At 38.0% G+C, this 24,698-nt stretch overlaps 1 protein-coding gene across 1 annotated transcript in view; it reads left to right on the top strand.

Annotated features, from left to right (window-relative positions):
* DSC3 (desmocollin 3) overlaps window positions 1-22,532 on the top strand; it is a 47,949-nt gene extending 25,417 nt beyond the window's left edge. Inside the window, exons 8-16 of the mRNA XM_032421231.1 lie at window positions 1,888-2,022; window positions 2,417-2,602; window positions 8,684-8,943; window positions 9,054-9,196; window positions 10,148-10,372; window positions 12,866-13,090; window positions 15,557-15,678; window positions 20,143-20,400; window positions 22,335-22,532. Of these exons, the coding sequence (XP_032277122.1) occupies window positions 1,888-2,022; window positions 2,417-2,602; window positions 8,684-8,943; window positions 9,054-9,196; window positions 10,148-10,372; window positions 12,866-13,090; window positions 15,557-15,678; window positions 20,143-20,400; window positions 22,335-22,532 (1,752 nt within the window). The remainder of the gene's footprint in view (window positions 1-1,887; window positions 2,023-2,416; window positions 2,603-8,683; window positions 8,944-9,053; window positions 9,197-10,147; window positions 10,373-12,865; window positions 13,091-15,556; window positions 15,679-20,142; window positions 20,401-22,334) is intronic.
* The last annotated feature ends 2,166 nt before the right edge of the window (window positions 22,533-24,698 follow it).

The following is a 24,698-nucleotide window of genomic DNA, read 5'->3' on the forward strand; positions in this document are numbered from 1 at the left end:
GTCAAACCCAGGTCTGTTTTCCTTTTTTTTTTTTTTTTAAGATTTTATTTATTTATTTGAGAGAGAGAATGAGCTAGAGAGAGCATGAGAGGGGGGAGGGTCAGAGGGAGAAGTGGACTCCCCGCTCAGCAGGGAGCCCGATGCGGGACTTGATCCCCAGACTCCAGGATCATGACCTGAGCTGAAGGCAGTTGCTTAACCAACTGAGCCACCCAGGCACCCCCCAGGTCTGTTTTCCTGATCAAAAAAAGTCAACAGGATTTTTCGGGGAGCAACCACAAAGTGTGTTGTGCGAACAGCAGACAAAAGAAAGAAATGAACAAGAGAGATAAACAAAAAACCCCAGTGCATTTAGAGGAAGAAAAAGCAGGGTATCAGACAGTGGGGCCTAAAGGAGGAGCATTTCAGGGTGGGAATGTTGGTTTCCAATGTGGAAGGGGGTGGTTAGCAAAATGAACACTGGAGGAAGAGATGGCAGGAAATTGAAAACGGAGAAAAGTAAAAAAGTGAAAACAAAACGAAAGGAGTGGCTAATGGATAATGAGAGAGAAGAGAAAGGCAACAGTGGTAATTGTGTCATAAAGTAATGAGTTCATTTCATCATCACCACACCATTTGCAAAAATTCTCTTCACTGAAGTCAACGGTGACCTCCTAATGGCCACATCCACCTGTTGCCTGAAGCCCCTGTCTATTGTTGGCACTTAATAAAACTCTTCTCTTTCCTGGTTCTTTTCCTGTTTCTCTGATCTTTCCTTTTTAGTGTGCGTAGCTTAGTCTTCCTACTTCCCCCATGCTTGAAATGCTACTGTTCCTTCTATCCTCAGCTCTTCTCATCCGTTAACCTCTCCTAGATAATCTGATTGCTGCTATAATTTCAACCAGCGTTTACATACTAATGACCCCCAGATTGGTATTTCTGGCTGTGAACTCTCCCGTAAGTATGGGGCCATACATCCAAGTGCCTTCTGAACCTTTCTCCTTAGATTTCCCATAGGCGCATAAAATCCAGCATATGCCAAACACAGCTCATTCCTTTTGGCCCTCCTTGCCAACCTTGCTAGTGTTCACTTCCGTGGAGAACTGGGCTCTCCTTCGGCATTTGCTGCAATGGTTGATGACACACCCACCCTCTGCCTGCCCGAGGATGATGGCTGAGCATCATTCTCAACTCTCTCTTTTCTCTTAGGTTTTTATTTTTTTTAATTTTTAAAAAAATTTTTATTTTAATTCCACTAGAGCTAACATACATTCTTATTTTAGTTTCAGGTGTATAATTGAGTGATTCAGTAATTCTATATATTTCTCAGTGCTCATCAGGAAAAGTGTACTCTTTTTTTTTATTATGTTATGTTAATCACCAGACATTACATCATTAGTTTTTTTTATTATGTTATGTTAATCACCTCTCTTAGGTTTTGTATAGAATCTACCATCACATCCTACTAAATGCTAACTCCCAAGGAAGTTGCCTCTCACCCTTTCTGTCTGTCCTCATGGCCACTTCCTCAGATTTGGATCCCCTGTCTTAGACGATTTCTTTTACTTTCAGCTCAGTTTACCACAAATGATGCTAAATCTTCTTTAAGAAACTTCTTTCTAAAACTCAGATGTTCTTATTTTGTGCTCCCTCTAGGACTCCCACAAAACTTTTCCCAATTACCTGCTACTTAAAGTATAAATCTAAATTTTTAGTATAGCTTTTTGTAATTTAACCTCTATTTACCTTTTCAGCTTCTCCCTGTCTACCAAGTTCTTGAAGTGTATACAAATATGGAATCCAATAAAAGCATGGATATGCACAAATAGAAGAGTGTACAATTGAGGTTTCATTTGTAAGTCAAAGCATATGTTTTCAGAACTGATTAAATATTTGCTTTGTTTTCAGTCTGTAGAAAAGTACTCACTGATAATGAAAGTACAAGACATGGATGGTCAGTTTTTCGGATTGATGAGTACATCAACTTGTATGATCACAGTAAAAGATTCAAATGACAACGCACCTACTTTCAAACAAAATACTGTAAGTATATAGTTTCAGAATCTACCTCCACTTGTCAACTATTATTTGTTATTTAATATGAATTAACAAAGTATCTAGCATACTTTGATTATGTTTATTTTTATGAATAAAATTAGAATTTAAATTGCTGACATATAAATCTCTCTTATTTATTCATTGTAGTATTTATATTATCTCCTAATAAAAGCAAGTAACATTCATCTTCATTTATAATGTAGTTCTTTCATTTGAAAGATAATCCTTAATGAAACAACAGTCTTTGTAATTCATAACTTTAAAATAAACTAGATAAAAACTATAAGAACCAGTATTCTTGGAGTGGAAGAAATATTTTACTTTGTTTGTAGAAGTTCTCTTTATAAAGTAAGTTTTTAATGAGTTCTTTCTGTTTCAGTATGAAACATCAGTAGAGGAAAATGCATACAATGTGGAGATCTTACGAATACCTATAGAAGATAAGGATTTAATTAACACTGCCAATTGGAGAGCCAATTTTACCATTTGGAAGGGCAATGAAAATGGACATTTCAAAATCAGCACAGACAAAGAAACTAATGAGGGTGTTTTGTGGGTTGTAAAGGTACAGTAATAATTAATAATTGACAACTTGGCAAGCTAACAAGTTCTATTCAACTAGTGGCTTAATCAACTAAATAGTTTCAGATCAAAGACTCCAGAAGTTAGAATAGAGCTAAGTCTGTTTAGTCCAACTGTTCCCATCTAATACTGTCTTTCTTCTATAATTTTATTGCCAGTCATTTGTCACCAAGCTTATGCTTGAACATTCTCAGTTCTAAGGATCTCCATATCTCCATTGGCAGCAGATTCCATATTTGGAGAGCTTTGATTCTCGGAAGTCCTTCTTCTACTGTGCCCAAATTATTCTCCTTATATCCCATGGTTCTGTCTCTAATGGTCTGGGTTCCATCCCTAATGGAAGAAATAGAATTCTTTTGAAAAGATTGCTATGTTCATTTGAAACTTACCTTCTCTATGGTAAGTGTTCCTGATTCCTTTATTCCTAGCATGATATAATTTAGAAGCCCATAGTCTTCTCATTCTCTCTCTCTCTGGAATATGCCTGGTTGTATCTGATCCTTTATAGGTGGAATTGAGGATGAAATATAGTGTTATATCAGACAGCACTGAAGGAACTTACTCCTTATTCTATATATTGTATTTTTGGTTGCATTGTTTTATTCTAGGGTCCAGGTTATGAGGACAGAAAAGGCCCTATTTGGGAAGGATTCTTGGTTTTATATTTGTAACTCAGAACAAGGAAGAAAATTGTCCTATGGGCAGGTAAAGGAGTCATCCATTGACTAAAGGAAGCTTTCCTGCCAACAACAATATGGTGGAGACTTTGATACATAAATATTTATTTATAATTGTTTCCTCTGTAAAAATTTCCAGAGATTATGTAATAAGCATCTGCAAGTTCTACCCAGTGTGAATAGTCAAATATATTTGTTCCAAATTACTCTCAACATCAAACCTCTATTTTAGTTTTCTCTAATATGATCTGCTCCAGTTGAATACTGAAACCAACTACTTAAGAAAAATGAAACTTTATAACTAATAGTAGTAGGAAAAGAAATAAGCAGATGGTACTGATTGTTTTTCCTCTTTATTGGTCCAGCTCAATCTGGTCTTCATTTGCACTCTCCAGAAAGCAGAACCCAAGACAAGGAATTCAATGAAGGGAAATATTTAGAAAGTGGATCCCAGGAAGCCAGAGTAAAAATGGGAAAGTAAGACAGGAAAGAATGGAAAGCCAATCAAGTCTGCGTTATTGACTTAGTCACCTCGGGTGTTCAATCCTGCAATGAACCGTGTAGAATGTACTTAAGAATTATCTCCTCAAAAAATAGTACCTGGGGCATTTATCCATCGACTCCCACTGTTGATGCCCATGCCTCTTTGGTTGGAGGTTGCCTCCAGGGAACCTTAGTGTTCCTGCACTTCTGGGCTTGGCTGTGCTTTGTAGAGGGAGAGTACTCTGGCTTGCGAGCAAACTTTGAATCTGAAGAGCTAAATCTTTGTGTGCTTGAGATGTGAATCTGTCAGCATAAGCCGGGGAGTGTCCACCACAGCTGCCCCTGAAGTCGGGTAGGCTGAGGGTCTGTGATGTATAATTTCCAAAGGTAGACACACCTATGTAGTACAGGCATTTGCCTCAAAAACTGATGTGATTGGCAACAAATGTTCTGTAAGAGATTTCTCCTGGACACTTCCTCTGCACACCCCTCACCCCCACCTTCACTTCTTTCTAGAAATAAATCAAAGAAATAGCTTGAGATCTGAGGTGGATAGATTATGCCAACTGCAGTAGCTCAAGTCAGACCCAAGCTCAGACCTTTTAGAGTTCTCCGTATCTGTTGCTTGATTAGAAGGCTCCTCCTTGGTTCTCTCTCATTCGAGTCCATTATTAAAGACCCGTTATTATTATTTTTTAAATCTCAGTGATTTTATCTTGCTTCAGAAGGCAAAATTTAAGTAACACTGGGAATTAAATTTTTATTGTGAATTTTTTAAACAATACAAAATGAATTTTAGTAAACTTTGTCAGAAGAATATATTCTAAAAAAAATCATAGTATGTCAACACATTCCATTTTTTTCATATTCAGAGTGGATTTTTTTCCCTCGAGTGTTGATCACAGAGACATTAAGAAAAATATTTCCAAATATTTTCAGAAATTACAGCCTGTATCCTAGAATATTTCTCACTCTGTGTGACTAATAAACATCTGTTTTATTTCTGGTGAACAGCTTCTGGGTACCATCTCAGGATTCCCCAGGAGGGAGAACAATTAGATGGTGATACTTTAATTTTTTGTCTCTCATTCAGTTTAAGTTAATTTCACATATGAAGAATAAAGAAAATCCCCCAATAAAATTTATATGCATTTATTCCTATTATCTTTAAACATAAGATAGTTGCACTTATATTTTATAGTTACATCCTAGTTCTTATACCTAGGAAATGCTTTTAGAATTTTAAAAGCAGTTATCAAGTATTGATCACCTTTCATGTCTGTCACAGGGAATGATGCTAATCATCTTATGTAGGTTATATCTAGCTGTCACATCCCCTTTAGGATAAGGTATTATTATTATCCCCATTTTACAATTAAAAAAAGATGCCCCACTTGCCCCAGTTCATGGGAGGTGATAGAGCTAGGATGCGAACTCAGACGTTCTTGAGGCAGAACCTTCCTCAGAACCGCTGTGCTACTTTTCCAGCTGGGGACCTTTGGGTCATGTTCCCCTTGTCTCTCCTCTTTCCCATCCTTGGGTTACTTGGTTTGATAAAACCATGACTTTAGTTGCACAAGGGGTCTTTTTTTGGAACTTGAATTAATTTCTACTTCTCTGAGTTTACTTTTTAAATTATCTCCTTCCTCTGTAATTAATAGCTCCTTTGGTAATTTTACCTTCTCTCTTTCTTTGAGCCATTCATAATAGTCTCTAACATTTTGGTCAATAAAATTTGCATTTTCCATGGTATATTTTCCTTTCTGTATTTTACACAAACCCTTAGAAAACTTGAATTCATCACACAGTTCTTTTGGTAGCCACACTGGTCTTTAAAGGTGTCTTATCTTTTTCCTTGCTAAAGATTTGTGTTTGTGTACTTAAGTTATTTCTTTAAGTGCTTTCTAACCTTGGTGAGTCATCTTCTATTTTAAAATCAAACACTGGGGGCGCCTGGGTGGCACAGTCAGTTAAGCGGCTGCCTTCAGCTCAGGTCATGATTCCAGGGTCCCGGAATAGGGATTGAGCCCCACATTGGGCTCTCTGCTGGGTGGGGAGTCTGCTTCTCCCTCTCCCTCTGTTCCTGCCCACCTGCTCATGCTCACTCGGTCTCTCTCAAATAAATAAATGAAGTCTTAAAAAAAAGTTTAAAATCAGGGGCACCTGGGTGGCTCAGTTGTTGGGCGTCTGCCTTCGGCTCAGGTCATGATCCCAGGGTCCTGGGATCGAGCCCCACGTCGGGCCCTGCTCTGCGGGAGGCCTGCTTCTCCCTCTCCCACTCCCCCTGCTTGTGTTCCCTCTCTCGCTGTGTCTCTCTCTGTCAAATTAAAAAAAAAAAAGATTAAAAAAAAAGATAAAAAAGAAGTTTAAAATCAAACACTGTATAATCAAGGCATTTTGAAATCCATCATTCTTTCACTACTTACATAATGATGGCTAGGAATGAACTTTATTCATTCCTTTATGCCAAAATGAATTAAATAATCAGTAAGTTAAGCCAAAGATTGCTCAAATATACTTCTTTAATCTAAACAAAGCTTCCAAACGTTGCCTTGTTAGTTGGTGTCTCCTCTTGGTGCATTATTTTGGCTATTAACCAAAAATACATCCCTTTTTCTTTCAATTGCCCGGGTGACAGATCCTTATAATCTATAGTAGAAAGCACTCACTGTGGGCTTACAATGTTAAATGTTATTCTTACACAGTAGTGCAGAAGACAAAACTTAGTCTCAGAGAGATTAAGGACCTTAGTCGAAGTGGCACAGCTAGGATGCAGTAGGACAGTATTTGAACCTAGGTCTCTTTAATTGCAAAGTACATGCTGTTAAGTGCCATGTTAAATTCCTTTGTATAGCTATGTGATCTTGGAAAGTTAGCCTCTCTATTATCTATAAAACATAAAAAAATACTTCTCTCTGCCTCCCTAATAGCTATTGCATTATAACAATGAAAGTGAAAACACTTGGTAAACTATAGGATATTATTATTATATTTTTAGAAGCCTTACATGTTCGTGGGGCTAGTGTTATAATTTTCCATATTGGATAACTTTTCTGGAACCGTCGAGCATGAGCTGATGCAATCTTTAGCTCAGGCCTGGATGATCTTTCCATCCCAGCATTTCCTTTCTATTTGAGGAGCAGCCATAGTGCACATGGGCTTGAGTGACAAAAATACTGTTCTCGGCTGTTCTCAACAGAGAGGGCCCACTACAAAACAGCACTTTATATTCTGGGAGCCATTAATATCTCAGTGCAGATATAGGTTATTTTTTTTTTTGAGATTTTATTTATTTATTTGACAGAGAGAGAGACAGAGAGAGAGGGAACGCAAGAGGGGGGAGTGGGAGAGGGAGAAGCAGGCTTCCTGCTGAGCAGGGAGCCCAATGTGGGGCTCGATGCTGGGACCCTGGGATCATGACCTGAGCCGAAGGCAGACGCTTAACGACTGAGCCACCCAGGCGCCCCTAGGATATTTTTGAGCTTTTTTTTTTTTTAATTGATTAAAACAGAAAGCTACCTTGTGGTGGAAGAGAATTCCTGTTTTTTTTCATTAATCACTGATTTCATCCCACCAGATTTCCAATCTGCAGAGTTTTAAGCTTCTAAAGCAATATCCAGTGTAAGCCTTGAAAAATTACATAAAGAAATTCTAAGGCTTTAGCAAGGGGTCCTGGCTGGAATAACAGCACTTCCTCCAGAACAGCAGCTGTTCGTGAATTTCCATCCATGTGTCATTGCCAGGAGATGCTCTCATTCTCTTTGTGATCATACCGACACATGTAATTTGTGACATAGTGTTCATTAGCAACAGATAAACAGATACTAATTCTTTTCCTCTTTTGACTCTCCATTTTCTGGAATGTTCATAAAAAATAAAAAAGCGTTTCACATACATTTTGTGGAATCTAAGATTCAGAAATTTCCTTGACTTCTTAGTGGACTCATGATATTAGGTATCTCAGCTTGATAATAGCTAGGTATGGGGAAAGGTTTAAAATAAAAATTTGACTCCTCCATTTTGATTTTGTTCAGTGGCCAGCCAATGATGGTTTTGATAAGCAGAAAGAGAAAGAAAAAAATGCTTCGAGTTTGCAATACAATGTAAAATAATGTTTTTATAGGTTTTGCTTGATTTGCTGTCTAAAAATCAGTTTGTTTTTTTTAAAGATTTTATTTATTTATTTATTTGACAGAGAGAGAGAGACAGATAGTGAGAGCAGGAACACAAGTGGGGGAGTGGGAGAGGGAGAAGCAAGCTTCCTGCTGAGCATGAAGCCCAATGCGGGGCTCGATCCCACCACCCTGGGATCATGACCTGAGCTGAAGGCAGACGCTTAACGACTGAGCCACCCAGGCGCCCCTAGAAATCAGTTTTAATCAAAGGATTCACTTAAATATTTTTAGAGGCCGATGAACCCAATTAAGCAGCATCATATAGCAGAGGGATTATAGTGTGGTGGTTAAGGAAATGGACATAGTCAATAGGAAGTAGTAAGTCAAACAAAATTGCATTCTCCTGGAGTTAGATGCCCCCTACACTGGTCCTTTAGTGCTCTAAAGCAGGACTGTAAAAACACTGTTTGGTGTTTTTTTGTTTTTTTGTTTTTTTGCATTATCTCCAGGTTCAGAATCATTTTCCTTAGTAAGAATGAACTATAAAAGTATTTCAGGAATTATTTTTCCACAGCTCCATAAGACCCCCCGCAGAAACGTTCAGACCACTCTTGCTAAAGGCTTCGTGAAGAATCACCTCTCTCTTTAGCCAAGGGTAAAAGTCAATATTGATTGAATGGGAACATAGAATATATGCAACACTATTCATATTTACAGTTGTTCACTTGTTATTTGAAATACCGTATGTATTTTACACTGATGCTGATACCCATATGCTTTTTTAAAAAGCCGCTGAATTATGAAGAAAACCACCAAGTGATCCTGGAAATTGGAGCAAACAATGAAGCTCCGTTTACTAGAGATGTTGCACTCAGAATGGCAACCATGAACCGAGCCTTGGTCACAGTTCATGTGAGGGATCAGGATGAAGGGCCTGAATGCATCCCTGCAGCTCAATATGTGCGGATTAAAGAAAACTCAGCAGTGGGGTCAAAGGTCAATGGCTATAAGGCGTATGACCCTGAAACTAGAAGTAGCAATGGCTTAAGGTACAAAGAAGTCTGTAACCACATATGAATAATGTATTTGTAATAATTGAGATAGTAACTTATTTTAATACATTTTATATTGCTAAAGACTTTTTATTTTACATTAATAGGTACAAAAAATTGCATGATCCTAAAGGATGGATCACCATTGATGAGATTTCGGGGTCAATCACAACCTCCAAAATCCTGGACCGGGAGGCCATGACTCCCAGAAATGACTTATATAATATTACAGTCCTGGCAATAGACGAAGGTAAAAAAAAAAAAAAAAGTTTTAATATGGTATTTTAGAAAGGAATTAGAGAATAAACTGCTATTATTATTGTGCAGAATTTTTGTGATAAGTATTTGGAATTGTTAGAAATTACTTTGAAGACTGTTCCTGTTTCTTTTAATCATCTAACAAGGTGAACCTTGTAAGGTAAGCCATGTCTTATTTATCTTTATATCCCCAGCATAGCGAGACCTCAAATGCTTATGGATCCATGTGTTGGAGGGCAAAGACAAAACTTAAGTCTAGGATCAGATGAAATGGCCTCCCTAGACTCTTGTATATCTCTTTATGCCACTTTAAATAGAATCTTTGAGAAACTCAGTTGATTATTAGATCAAAGTGATCCTTTCCTTGAATTCTGTTCCTTAAAACAACCCAGAGGTTCTCAACCTCAGCTTCATACTAGAATATTAGAATAATTCATAATTAGAATAATATTCTAATTCAATTAGAATAATAGTAATTCACTTGGGGCACTTAAAAAAATCATTTTGTAGACATGACTTTGACACGCTGAATCAGAATCCTGGGTTGGGGAACCTGAACATCAGATCTTAAAAATCTCCCTAAGTGGCTTAAATGTGTATCAGGATTAGAATAACTTTTTGTACCCTTTTTACTGTTCATTAACATCTGTACCAGAAGAAACCCGCCCTGAAACACAGAGTTTGCAATTCACACATTGATTTTTATTGGTTGGTAATAATCCTGACATAAGGTTATTGGCAATTCTGGCTGATATTATCAATGGTGGTACTGATTTTAGATGATCTGTAGGTTTCATGTATCCTTCTACATTCTTATTTCCCATTTTCTGTAATAATCAGCTTATTTAAGAAAACATATATGTAGAATGTAGTTAATTTGTTTTATTAGGAAACTGTAAAAGAAGGCAAGAAACTACACTAAACTTTTTCTCTTTTTTCCTAGATGGTAGATCGTGTACTGGAACACTCGCAGTTAACATTGAAGATATGAATGATAACCCACCAGAAATACTTCAAAGTTATGTAACAGTTTGCAAACCAAAGATGAAGTATACGGACATCTCAGCTGTCGATCCTGATGAACCTGTCCACGGTGCTCCGTTTTATTTCAGCTTGGCAAACACTTCTCCAGAAACGAACAGAATATGGATCCTCACCAAAATTAATGGTATTTATTGATTTATTTTTAAAGATTTGTTTATTTATTTGAGAGAGAGGGAGGAGAGTGTGAGAGAGCATGTGAGCAAGTGGGTGGAGGGGCAGAGGGAGAGAATCTTCAAGCAGACCCATGAGATCATGACCTGAGCCGAACCCAGGTGTCTTTTGGACACTTAACTGACTGAGCCACCCAGGCACCCCAAAAATATTTAATAAAAAATAATGATTTATATGTTCTAAAATAACTGAGAATGGATTTTCTTGTTTACTATAATATTCTCATTAATATATTTGAGAAGACTAACTCAAACTTTTACAAATATTATAGGAGGTCTGTGTTATATATTGCCTATAAAATGCAAGAAATCATAATTTTTATGAAGGCAAAATTTGTATTTCCAACAAAGATAAAAAAGCTTTATTAAAATATTGGGCAGCTTATCATTAAGAAAAATTGTTTTTGGTGTATTTTTTTTGAGAGAGAGGGAGGGTGGGGGAAGGATAGAGGGAGAGAGAGAATCTTAAAGCAGGCTCCACGCTGCGCATGGAGCCCAATGCAGGCCTCAATGTCATGACCCTGGGATCGTGACCTGAGCCGAAATCAAGAGTCGGACGCTCAACCGACCGAGCCACTGAGGCGCCTCTGGTGTATTTTTAAAGTGACTCCAGTGAGGTGAGGACAGAGCAGAGATGGGCAGTTTAAATTTTAGTGTAAGTAAACTCTGAAATGAGGAATCTGGGTGTGTGAGACAAGCACTCTATAGTATTCTGGAAGGCAACATGGTGGGATTGGACAGAGGCATGGCGTTGGAGCCCTCAAAACAGCTTCCTATGATAGTGGTTTCTGGGGGAGTGTAGTATTCTATATTTCAGGCACCCTTCCCATTTCATAGTTCGATATTAATTCATGATACCTGTGGAGCACCTGCCGTCTACCATGCACTGTTCTGACCCTGCAGATATGTATAGAGTTAACAAGACAGACATGACTCCAGTTCAGATGCTCACATCTATGAAATCTTTCTTGAAGTCGAAGGAGTAGCATCATGACCTTCTCTACCCGTATTATAGCTCCTTTCATGTTGTATTATCATCTGTTTACCTTTCTCCTCCAATACATGAGTTTCTCAGGATATTTGTGATTAATCTCTGTATTTCCAGCACGTAACCCAGTGCTTAGTAGATATTAACAGCTTAATAAGTGTTTGTGTAATCAATAATTGGTTAATAAATATGCACAAAGGAAAATGCTGGGGGGAATAAGTAAACCAGTGTTGTTAGAGTTTAGGTTTTAGCAGGAATGCTGAGAGGTTGGGTGGGAGGATGGATGGACTCTGGTCGTGAAGAGCCTATGTACCAGGCTGGGGAGACTGACTTTTTGTACAGCAGGTGTGCTCTGGGAGTGGGCCGGGAAGGAATGCTGTGCCCAGATTTATGTCTTAACAAGGTGCCATTGGTGACAGGACAGTTTGAAGAGGGCAGAGTGGAATGGCAAGGACGTCCGTCCCAAGCTGTTGCACTAGTATGAATAAACGAGATGTGACTACAGCTGAGCTTGTGGTCTTGAGGGAGGAGAGGAATTTGAAGGATTTTATCTTAGCCACAGTATGATCTGGGAGCGTTCCACCTAACCCTTCGTAGTAATTCACATTCCTCCGGGCAGCTTTACATTTGAGGTGCAGCCAAAAATCTTTGAAGTTCTTATCAGCTGTCACAGTGCATTTAAGAAAGGCTTACAAGTTACGGATGACTTCGAGGATGTGCATGGTGCTGCTGTATCATTTCGCTTATTGCAAAACTCCGACTGCTGTAATTGGCTTTGAAAGTGTGTAGAGTTTTTGGTCACCTGATAATGAAGTCATTAAAGTAGGTATCGAGGCTATTGGGGAAATATCATAGTTGATAAAAATGTATTGTTATGTTACAGATACATCTGTTTTTATGTAAGCCTTATACCTAGCCTGGGTGACATTAATTAGCTTTCTGGTATTGAGATCACTTCTAGAGGGAAGGCATAATAACAAAGGGTCTGTTGAACTTTGGAGAATTACCTTATGTGTAAAGATAATGGACAGGTACCAGAAAGTAAATGGACAAGAGAATGTCAACTTAAGACGTACTTTGTGCATAGCAATAGTTGTTAATTCTTTATGAGTACCATAAACTGGTACTATAGAAAAATGCTTGAGGTGCGTATCAGGGACCCATCTACCATCATTGGTTTGTAGATAAGGGAAAGATAAGGGAATATTCAGTATTGCTGAATTGCTACTGGATCACTCCAATGTCAAATTATGTCTTTCAGCCTCTCGTAAAAAGTTACAATGGACATACATAGTAATATTAGTGCTGAGCAATGTGGAAGGTAGTTCTCCATTTTAACACAGTTTCATGTGGCAGGTGGTTCCTTGAGAATAATATGTTTAGAAACAAAGGTGGCAAAACAAATGCTAAGGGAGAAATAAATGTCCATTAAAGATATAATTCTTTCATTTTCTTTCAGATACAGCTGCCCGTCTTTCATATCAGAAAAATGCTGAATTTCAGGAATATAGTGTTCCTATTACTGTAAAAGATAGAGAAGGTCAATCTACAACAAAAACCCTGAGAGTTAATCTGTGTGATTGTACTCATCCAAGTCAATGTGTGGCAGCTCGAAGGAGTGCAGGAGTAATACTTGGAAAATGGGCGATCCTGGCCATCCTACTGGGTATAGCACTACTGTTTTGTAAGTCCTTTTACTTACTTAAAGTTAAAATGTATCATAAATACCTGAGTGCAGGAAAAGGTCTTTTTTTTTTTTTTTTAAAGATTTATTTATTTGAGAGAGTGAGAATGAGAGAGAGAGAGAGAGAGTACATGACGGGGGGAGGGTTAGAGGGAGAAGCAGGCTCCTTGCTGAGCAGGGAGCCCGATGCGGGACTTGATCCAGGGACTCCAGGATCATGACCTGAGCCGAAGGCAGTCACTTAACCAACTGAGCCACCCAGGCGCCCCAGGAAAAGGTCTTTAAAAAGTAATCTTGTCCAACTATCCATCAGGGGTGGGCAATTTACAAATTGCTTTTGTGTTATATCTGAGTTCTGATGGACTATTTTCAGGGAGAGGGAGCAAGATCCTTTTTGAAATACGATTTCCTATTTGGACAGAGCTGTTTAAAGTTCCTTAGACGGTACCAAATCTGTCAACATACAGTTTTCATTTCTTGGTCCTAGTACTACCCCATGTAGGGCTAAATAAAACAATCTAAAATTTCTGCCATATGAAAGTCCACGACAAGCCACTGTGGTCTCGTCTCATCATTTTGCCATGGCCTTATGGGAATGAGTCGGATCACAGCAATATCTCTTCTTGGGTGTATCTTGCTAGTTTTGATTTTTTTAACCTCTTCCTTGCCGGTTGTATAGTTCCCAATGGCATCATATTTTTCCCTCTTTTTATTTCCATCCGCTCCTCCAGCCTGGATTAGCCCCTGTTCCTTTGTTCTGTGATAGGACTAGCTGTTAAGAGCAAGACTCTGGAACCAAACTCTCTGGGTTTGTAACCCAGCTCTATCATTTGCAAGCCATGTGACTGGCGGGGGGTGTGGGGGTGCGGGCCGCGAGTTCCTTAACTGTGCTTCAGTTTCCTCATCTGTGAAAGGGGATAATTGGGGTAGCCTGCTTTACAGGGCAGCACTGAGCATTAATTGAGCTAATGCATGTGAAGAGCTTAGAATAGTACAGTGTTCAATATTTTTCAGCAACTCCACAAAATAAATAATCTATTGAAGACCTACGATATGCCAGAAACTGTCTAGGTGCTTGGGAGTCATCAGTGGACAGAAGAGACCAAACCAAACACAAACACTGTGCCTTGTGACAGTAAACTAATAAATAAATGAAATGCTGTGGAGGAAAAAATAGAGCAAAATAATTAGGAGCTGTAGTCCTGTGGAGCGTGTGTGGGTGATTGTGGGGGATTAGGGTGAGTGACTACAGATTTGGTGGGTGGTTTGGTAGGGGCTAACTTGACAAGGTTATCTTTTTTTTTTTGTCTGAAAATGTCCCTTTTCTACTTTTTTAAAAAAAGTTTTTATTTATTTATTTTTTTATTATGTTCAGTTAGCCAACATACGAGGTTATCTTTGATGATTTTTGGGAAAGTTGAAAGAGTCAGCTAAGTATAGTACCTGGGGGAGAGGTTTTCAGTCTAGGGGAAAGTCAGCTCAAAGACCCTTAGGTGAGAAGGTGCCTGGAGAAGTCAAGGCATGGCAGGGACACCGGTGTGGCTGGAGTGGAGTGCATCAGGAGAGCGGGGTTGGACATGGAACCAGAAAGGTAACAAGGGGGCCACATAGAGTAGGCGGGCATTGGCACCCTTTTCCTATAAAGGGCTAGATAGAATATATTTTACATTTTGCAGGCCATGTGGTTTCACTTAGAACCAACGAAATCTACCCTTCTAATAGGAAAGCAGCCATAGAAAATATTTCAGTGATGGGCATGGCTGGGTTCCAATAGAACTTTATGGACGTTAACATTTGAATTTCATATAATTTTCACGTGTAGTGAACTTCTATTCTTTTAATCTCTAAAAACCATTTAAGAACCACAGCTCATGGGCCATACAAAAACATGTGATGGGCTGGATTTGGGGCTGCAGTTGGGCCACCCTTTATTAGAGAGGTTTGTAGAGCATTGTAAGAACTGTCGTTTTTATTACAGCTAATTTTATTATCACATATTTCAACCTCCCACAGGTATGATGTAGAATGAAAATTCTGAACAGACAAAATACAGAATAGTTTTAATTAAGATACTTGGAGATAAATCTGTTCTGGGGAGAAAAATCTGTCATGTTTTCATATAGGCAAACCATTCTTTTAGCAATCAGTAAATCTCTTTAAGGTCTCTGTCTTAAATAAATGTCACTGAAATTTTTGAAAATTTATTATTTAACTCACAATTGTAAATACTTGAACATTATGGATAGAATTCAAACTCTTAAACAGACTTATAATCAAAATATACATATAATTAATTCAGATTTTAAAGTCTAAGCTAAATTATGGCCTATTAATTTAGAAAAGCCAAGGTAATTCACAGGACCATGCCTTAGTGGCTTTGTTTTCCTCCTGTGTACCCGAGGTAATAAAAAATAAAAGATGAGTATTTTATTCTATGTATGTTAAACTTTTTTTTTTTTAATGCAGCTGTATTGCTAACTTTGGTATGTGGAGTTGTTGGTGCCAAAAAAAAAAAAGGTTTTCCTGAAGATTTAGCACAGCAAAACTTGATTATATCAAACACAGAAGCACCTGGAGATGATAAGGTGGTAAGTAATTTTTTAAAATGAGTATTTATCTCTGAGTATCTCCCATAATTTCTTTTACTGATTCTCATGAAGTTGTTTTGTTTTGTTTTGTTTTAAAGATTTTATTTATTTATTTGAGACAGAGAGAATGAGAGAGAGAGAGCACATGAGAGGGGGGAGGGTCAGAGGGAGAAGCAGGCTCCTTGCTGAGCAGGGAGACCGATGTGGGACTCGATCCAGGGACTCCAGGATCATGACCTGAGCCGAAGGCAGTCGCTTAACCAACTGAGCCACCCAGGCGCCCTCATGAAGTTGTTTTGTAACTTAAGAGTTAATATTTACATTTTTAGCTTGGTCAGCTTTTGTAGGCGTAAATATTTTATCTGTCAATATTCAAGTATTTATGTAGGTGGCATTTATTGAACTTCTTAAATCAGATGTGTTGTTTTAATTATCATTCTTCCACTCTCTAGTGTTATGATTTGAAATTTGCTCTTTGATGTTGTGAAATTATTATAATAACAATCTTTTAGTTGCTTTCTACAATGTAGAAATATTTCCAGATAGTATTTTTTTATCTAACTCTTTGACCATTTATAATAGGAAAAAAAACTTATTGAAAGTTTTCAAGATAAACTAAGAAGATATCAAAGAGATATATATATATATTTTTAAAAAGTGTGTGGGGGAGGGTAGATTACTTGGAAGGCTATTGTCACTGTCTTTCCTTATATATTTCTTGAGACCACTGAGGTGCTTGCTTAGTACTAGGTGTCTTGTTTGGGGAGATGTCTATTTAAAAAGTTCTTACAGGGCATGTTCTTCCCTCAAAAAGATTTCAAAGTATTTATGGGAAATTGAATCTCCTTTTATGGGAAAAATAAGTAGGAACATGCAAGTAAACCATTAGCACCAATATGAGAGAGCACTGTTATCGTTTAAAGATACTTGTGATACATAAGTCCATTTGTGTTGTCTGGATCAACTGTCAAGGCTTAGTGAAAGAGGTACAGATTCCTCTGTAACTTAAAGAATAGGAAGAGTTTGAAAGTTGAGAGATGGAATAGCAAAAGAGGTGGAAAAGCGCCTCAAGAATAAAACTGGAGATGATAGGGGCGCCTGAGTGGCTCAGTCGGTTAAGCGTCTGCCTTTGCCTCAGGTCATGATCTCAGGGTCCTGGAATAGAGTCCCGCGTCGGGCTCCCTGCTCAGCGGGGACCCTGCTTCTCCCTCTCCCTCTACCTGTGCTCTGCCTCTTTGTGCTCGCTCTCTTTCTCTCTGTCAAATGAATAAATAAAATATTTTTTAAAAAGGAGATGACAAAGTTTAGGGATTATTCAACAAATAGTAAAGAAATTGATTTGAAGTGGAAGAAATGTTGTTTTACAATAGAAGCTTGACACTTAATTAGGCTCTTGGGGGGAGAGGATGTAAGAGAGGAGTAGGACATGGGGCTGTTGTATGCCACACTAAGGATTTGGGATTATTCTCTTGGTAAGGAAGAGCAGGTGAAGGTTTTTCTGCACAGAAGTGGCATATTGGGAGCAGCGTGATGCTGAGTCAGTAGGGTGATCGGTGAGAATAGGAAGACGTCAGGGATAGGGAAGGTAAAGGATTAAAATCTTTCAATAGTTGAAGCAGTGGATAACTCTGCTAGGATGGATAATGGTCATTGGAAATAGGGATGATAAATATTTTAAATGTGTAAATGATAAGATTGTTAGCTTTTGAGTAACAAAATAAAAATTGAAATCAAACGACAGAGGCTGTAACCAAGGACAATGACTTTATATCAAGACTTTTCTATATCTCAGTGTGAAGGCATCTTTCTTACTGACTTTCTCTCTTTAACTACCTCCCATCATCATGGAAAATCATAGCCCACCTGTGCTTGACAGGCCTACATGTGGAACCCTGTAATTATTTCTCCATTCAGAAAATACATTTAATCCCTTAATCGTCCTTGACTCATAGTAAGTTCTTATTTTATATCTGAGAAGGGAATAATTGAGATGTTCATAATACTTGTTCTTTGCCATTTGATGCTAGAGCTGGTAGCATTAATTGGCTGTTTCACCAAATGTACTCATCCCTATCTTTATCTGTTCTCTGTTAGGAACACTTCTCAAAAGGACTCAGAATTATCAATTTATACCAAAACATAATTTTAGGTATATTTTTACAAAATATAACAAGATTTCTGAGTGAATGTGTAAGCTCATTTTAGTACAATGAGTACAGGTGATGACTTTAGTTCTGGAGCTAAGTTTAAGTCAAAGGCATTTAGGTGGGGTTAGGAGCTGGTTGAAGAGTCAGGACTGGAGAAGTTAAATCTGGAAATCATTGACATGGAAAAGGAGTCGTTGATACCCCATGAGAATAAACTTTGGGCAACGCACGTAGAGATGGTCAGGAAGGAATAGAGAATAGAGAGAATGTGAAACGGCACTGTGGGCTTCGCCTTGGTTTTAGTTTAGTTTTAATTCTGGGATTAGCTTGCATGATCTCTGAACATGTATTTATAATGACAGAAATTATACCATCAAAGAGATTTGATAATGAGGGGTTTTTTTTTTTTTTTTTTTATGGAATTTCACTGTAGCAGCAACCTAAGCAAAAAATATAGGGTAGCAGTGCCACCAAATGGCTACTTCTCAGTTCTCTTTTCCGGTATAATTTTCTAAGGCAATGAGATACCGTGTTTGACATTTATAGATACATTTCAGATTCTGAAATATCCGAAACTCTAAATCATCTGAACCTGAAAATCTTCCAGTTTAGTTAGAGACTCTGCATATTAAATAGGAGAAAAACAAATGGGTAAGAAGATGGCACAATGGAGCCTTATTTTACTGGAGGTCTTGTCTGAGAGTCACAGTTCATAATTAGATCTGCCATGCTTGAGGTTACTGCTCGAACTGAACTTCTCACGGGCGGCCCAGAGTTCCGTGTGAGGTGCCCACATTAAATCGATGCTTAGTCAGGTCTTTTTTATCTTCAAACATTCCCTCGACTCTGCTTTCCTCTAGTTCCCTTCTGATCTCTTTTTCTTTGAAACTGAGCTTTTTGAGAGATTTATACTCGATTTCTCCATGATATTACTTCCTGTTCATTCAGCATTTCTTGGAAATTCTTTTGACAAAGACGACCAGTGGCCACTTTTTATGCTTGAATCTAATAGGTGGATTACTTTATTTGAACCAGTTCTTAAACTACTTGGATGCTTTTCTCCTTACCATAATCCTCTCTGCATGGCTTCAGATTTGTGCCTCTTGGATTCGTCTCTTCTCCAATAGCTATTTCAGATGAGTTCTGTCCTCTAATTCCCTTAGTCACCCCTTAAAACGTGTTTTTTCTTGTGGTTCTAGTCTTAGCCTTCTTTTCGTTTAGTCTACCATTTTCTCTGGGTGTTATAATTTATTCCCGTGGCTTCTACTACCTCCTATATGGTGGTGACTTGTGGAATCGTAGCTCCAGCTCGGCTCCCCCACCTGAACTCCAGACCCACATATTCATATACTCACTTTGGACATCCATAGGTTTCTCAAATTTACCATGTCCAAAATTGGACTGTTCACTCTCCTCTCACCCACGAGTGTGTCCTTCATCCCTACTTCAGTGAATTATACCATTTATCTAGTTGCGCAAGAAGAGCACCTAGGAATAATTCCTGACTCTTCCCTTTGCTGTTTCATCCATCTGACCACCAGTAAAACTTTGTATGGAGTCCAACCACTTTGAATCATCCTTGCTTCTGCTTTGGCTGAGGTCTTCATCATGTCTCACCTAGAATGATTCAGTGACCTCTCCGATATCCACGACACTCAACTTGTCTCCTTATTTATCTTTTACATTATTGCCTTGAATGATTTTAAAAAATATGTCTCTTCCCTGTTATTAAAACCCTTCTTTGAGTCCCCATCATCTTCTTGATAGTCTAAATTTTTTAGCATGGCATATGGGTCTTTATGTTCTCTGGTCTTTTGTAACCTCTCCACTTCCTGTCTCACTTTGAATTCTAAGTGGTAGCCATTCTCAGCAGGTTGAAAGTTGAGGGCCCCCAAAGTACCCCGCTGCCTTTGTGTGTAGACCTTCCTGCAGATACTGCTTTCTTCTTCCCATTTCTCAAGTAGGCGTCCTTCAGTGCAGTGTTTTCTACTCTATTCCACTTACTCTGTCTGTGCTTGGATTTTAATGCTCTTCCTCTGCGTTCCTATAGCATTCTGTGCTCACCTACGTTTACATTCTTAAAATAATTCTCTATTTTTCTGCGTCACTGGAATAAGAGCTTCTTAGAGCCACTGAGAGATCGTGTCCCTCTTTGTATCCCTACAATGGGCACAGAATCTGAAAATATAAATGTCTGCTAATGAATGGATGAATCAATAAAAGGTTAAATAAACGTTCTCTCTCCCTTGTCTTCTTATGACTTAACTTGGAATCCGTTTCCTCTCAGTACAGATGATCTGATTTTATTTTATTTCAGTGTTCTGGCAATGGGTTTACGACCCAGACAGTCAACAACTCTGGCCAAGGCTTTTGCGGTACCATGGGATCAGGAGTGAAAAATGGAGGGCAGGAGACCATTGAGATGGTGAAAGGCGGACACCAGACCCTGGAATCATGCCGGGGGACCGCGCACCATCACACCCTGGATTCCTGCAGGGGAGGACCCATGGAAGTGGACAACTGCAGATACACCTACTCCGAGTGGCATAATTTCACTCAGCCCCGTCTTGGTGAAGTGAGTTTCCATGAGTGTTTTGCCTCTGCAATTTAAATGTCCAAGTGTAGAACAATAGGAAATTGAAATTAATGTAGAGTTTCAGAAGCTGCTTTTCCATATTTTTCAATGTACCCTTTCTCTTTCACTCTCTGGTCATTCCCTGCACTCCCGCCAGCCCCCACCCCATGCCCTCTGATCTTGTTACATTATTTAACATAAGAGAGATTTTATTCCATCTGTCATATTTCTTTTAGTTTCTAAAATCTCGTGAGAATTGGAGGTTTTTAATGACCCTGTTAAAGTTACATGCCATTTTTAGATGTTGTTTACCTCATGAACTATTTTAATAGAGAAGAATGTGGAAAAAAATCTCATTCCCTTCAATCACAAAACTCCCCCAGTCAAATCTGCATTTTTCTGAAACAAAGCATCTGTACACAATTCTGGGGTGAACATTCAATAATATGAGCTATAAGAACTCTATTTAATGTAAGAAGCACCGTTCAAATACAAAGTGTTTTTATTCAGGGGAAAGCAAGGATATGAAAGAAAAGAGGGATTAAATCATGGATTTTCAGTCCTGGCGGCACATCAGAATCCCCTGGGGAGCTTTTAAATGATAGTAATACCTGTGCTCCACCTTGAAGGATTTGGGCATAATTGGTTTGGCTTATTATTCTTATTATTACTTTTAAAGCTCCTCAGGGGATTCACATGTGCCACCTGGGTAGAGAGGCACTGGATTAAATATTCTACCTGGTACTAAGTTTTCTGTTTATCAGAGTGTACCAGTACTGTTGTAACCCCCACAGTGGACCAGAAGCCCTTCATCCTTTAATGGACTGCAAATAGGCACCATTCTGTGACACGGCTGTAGCTGATCACGTGTCCGTAGCATATTTTTTTTTTTCCATCAGATTCAAGTGTTCATCTTTGTTCTGTTTCTAGACAGTGTGCATGTAAGATCAGGTTGGGAAGGCGTGGAGCTTAAGAGGCGTTCTTAGGGGTGTTCATGGGAATGGGATCTGAGGCTGACATGGTCATGAAGAAAGGCATTTGGTAACATAAGCCAAAGAAATAAGCTGTGGGTTAGAGAGGGAGGTGAGGTGAGGTGAGGAGGGAGGAGGCACAGGAGTTTGACAGGTCGGCAGCCAGGCTGGTAACAGTGAGGCTGGGTGTGGCTGAATGCTTGGCCGCTCCATTCCAAAGGCCCAGTTTCTGCAGTGTGGGTGATGTTGATTATTTTTAATCTCACTAAAATGCTTTGTGCATTTCTCTACTTTGTCACGTTTGAGCTATCTTGGGCACTTGCTTCTGAAGTCAGTGTGGTAATTCTTGCCTACTTTATAACTGCATGTAATAGTAGTTTTAGTTCACATTTATTGAATATTTACTATGTGCTGGACAAAATAAGAGAATTTTTGGTGCATTATTTTTTCATCATTATCGCGAGATAGTCACTGTATATATTCCCATTTTAGACATAAGGAGAGTTGGAAGTGAGACTTGAAGATGTTTGGTAACCTGCCCAAAGTCATATACGTAGTTGGTAAAGCAAGAGCTTTGACTCAAAATCAGGACTGTTTGAATATCCAATATCAAATTCTTCACCGCCATGCATATTGTCACCATTTTGTGGACTAGCCTGACCTCTAGATATAAAATTAAGCTTTTAAAAATGATGATTTAAATGTACTTAAATATAACATTTGTGTGCATATATATATATAATTTTTTATTTGTATGGATTACTAGAAATGTAAGATATACTGACTTTGTGGTACGGTTATGATATCGACCAATCATGTGCATTTTTTGTATGTAGGACTCCATTAGAGGACACACTGGTTAAAAATTAAACATAAAAGGTAAATAAAAAATAAATTTTATGTTCATATGTTTAAGAGTGTTTAAAACAATAATACAATCCTTTTTTTTTTTTTATTTTACAGAAATTGCATCTGTGTAACCAGAATGAAGACCACGTGCCATCTCAAGATTATGTCCTTACATACAACTATGAAGGAAGAGGATCTCCAGCTGGTTCTGTAGGTTGCTGCAGTGAAAAACAGGAAGAAGATGGCCTTGACTTTTTAAATAATCTGGGAGCCAAATTTACTACATTAGCAGAGACGTGCACAAAGAGATAATGTTAAAGTACTACAATTAGACATGTATTTGCCAGACATTCTGGAAGTTTCCAAAAGGAAAGGGATATTGTAAAGTTCAATTTCAATTTCTAATGCATATATGGATCTATATTAGAATTTCAATTTCTAATATATTTAAAGATAGATATATAGATATATTTTTAATATATCTATACATTAGAAAAAATATACAATTTTTCTAAATTTGGGGAATTGTACTATTCACCAATTTGTATTTTTATAGCAATTTGTTGCTTATGTTTTCCAAGGAGTTTGAAATGTTAAAATGTGTTTTGTCTTCTTTACTGCCAAGTAAATAGACAGCTAGAAAATCTCATGCTATATCGTTGGAATTAAGGTCTGTAAAGGACCTGCTATTCTTTATAGATATTTTACCAGTAAATGTGTTGACTTAATATTAGTCCAGTGATAGCTAAGCTGTATTTGATTGAATATAGAATAGCTATCTGGGCTAGAAATTCTGTTCTTGTTCCAGATTTAGATTTAAATGGATTAGGATTATATCAAACATTGTGTTAAATTATATTGCATTTTTTAGCTCTTTAAAAAATCAGTACCACTGAGTTTGTAGCTCCAAAGACTACTAGAATTTCATTTTCCTTCTGGTTAGCATTTAGATCATGAAGAGCAGTTCTGTCTACTTGATTGCCCTAATAAGGTTTTAAAAAATACATAGCTATGGTTTTAAACTACACGAGGGAAGTGTAGACCAAAAAATTGTGTTGTTTTTATGCTTTTGAATGTGTGCTTTATGGTTTGCAAAAGGATTATTATGAGGACTAATTTCCTTATTCTCAAGAAACGGAACTATATTCACTATACAGAGAGTTATTGTTGGTATTTTAATGAAAAATACCAAAGATCTATTGAGATTGTAATCACAAGTCTTGACATCTTTTTCCCTGAGATTCAGGACTACAATTGCTAACTTGCAGTAATGAAAATTATGCTGAGAAAAAGTTGCTTTTCTTCTTTTTAATATTGTACTTGCATATTTTTATTTGCAAGCTTAGCACATAAGGCTTTTTATTTTCTCTCGATAGTAATTATTTGCAATTAGAGTATGTTATCGTTAGATGGATTGTGTCGTGCCACATATTCTGAAGAAACCAGACCCCGTCCTAGTTATGGGTAGCAATGAGGGATGAGTGTGCATTTCCATTCACTACCATTTTCATACAAATTACTCCTTATTAAGGCAGATAAATATTTTAATATGCTGTAAAGGATCAAAAGAACCCCTGGGTGCAATTTAATATCTTCCAAAACGTTGCTTAAAATTTAGTGCTTCTCACATTTGTTCATGTGATAGAGCCCCTGGAAGGACTTGCAAAATACCCCAAAGCAATGGTGTTTAAACTTAAAATAATTAACACCTAATCTTATGATAAATCTAATATCACATTATTGTATACTCACTTCAAGTGTTAGTTTAAAAAATAGACAAGAAATTTTAGGTATCACCAGTTGAAGAAAATTTTGGAAGAGAAGACGAAATTAACTTACAAATTTTGCAGCTTTTTGGGATTTACCCAAAGAATTGGGACTTACCCCCCCCCACCATGCCCCCAAAGTTATTTATTTGACTTTGAGGCAGAATCTGTGAGGTGGCCCATGTAGTGGCAACTTTCAGTATGAATATAGGCTTAACTGACTTTCTCTTTATATATATATATAGAGAGAGAAGAGAGACAGTGGTGTCCCCCACTTTTCAAAAGTTTGTGTTTCACAAAAGACCTACATTAATACCTGTTTTTGCGAACCTAAAGATACCTGAAGACTTTTGCTTATAAGAAAAAAGGCAAAAAGCGAAAATAGCATTTAGCGCTCGTCTTGCCGCGAGGTTACAGAGGCAGCGTGAGTGGCCCCGCCAAGCTCTTCCCTGGAACCTGCTCTCCCCTTGTCCGCATCCAGCCGCCAGAGCTTTGAGTGGTGTCTGCCAGCATCTGTGCTTTATCTCCATTTATTTTGTGCATCCCTTAGCAAGACGTGTCCTAAGGTACCAGAAAAGCCGGAGAGAGGTTAATTTTTGGGTCTGGAAACACTCAAAAATTTTCCATATAAATGAATGGTAATTGCTTCTTTGCTTTATGCCATTTCGACTTACGGAAGTTTTCATAGGAATGCTATAAGGATAAACACACA

Source organism: Phoca vitulina, unplaced genomic scaffold (assembly GCF_004348235.1).
Source record: "Phoca vitulina isolate PV1807 unplaced genomic scaffold, GSC_HSeal_1.0 scaffold24, whole genome shotgun sequence".
NCBI classification, from domain to species: domain Eukaryota; kingdom Metazoa; phylum Chordata; class Mammalia; order Carnivora; family Phocidae; genus Phoca; species Phoca vitulina.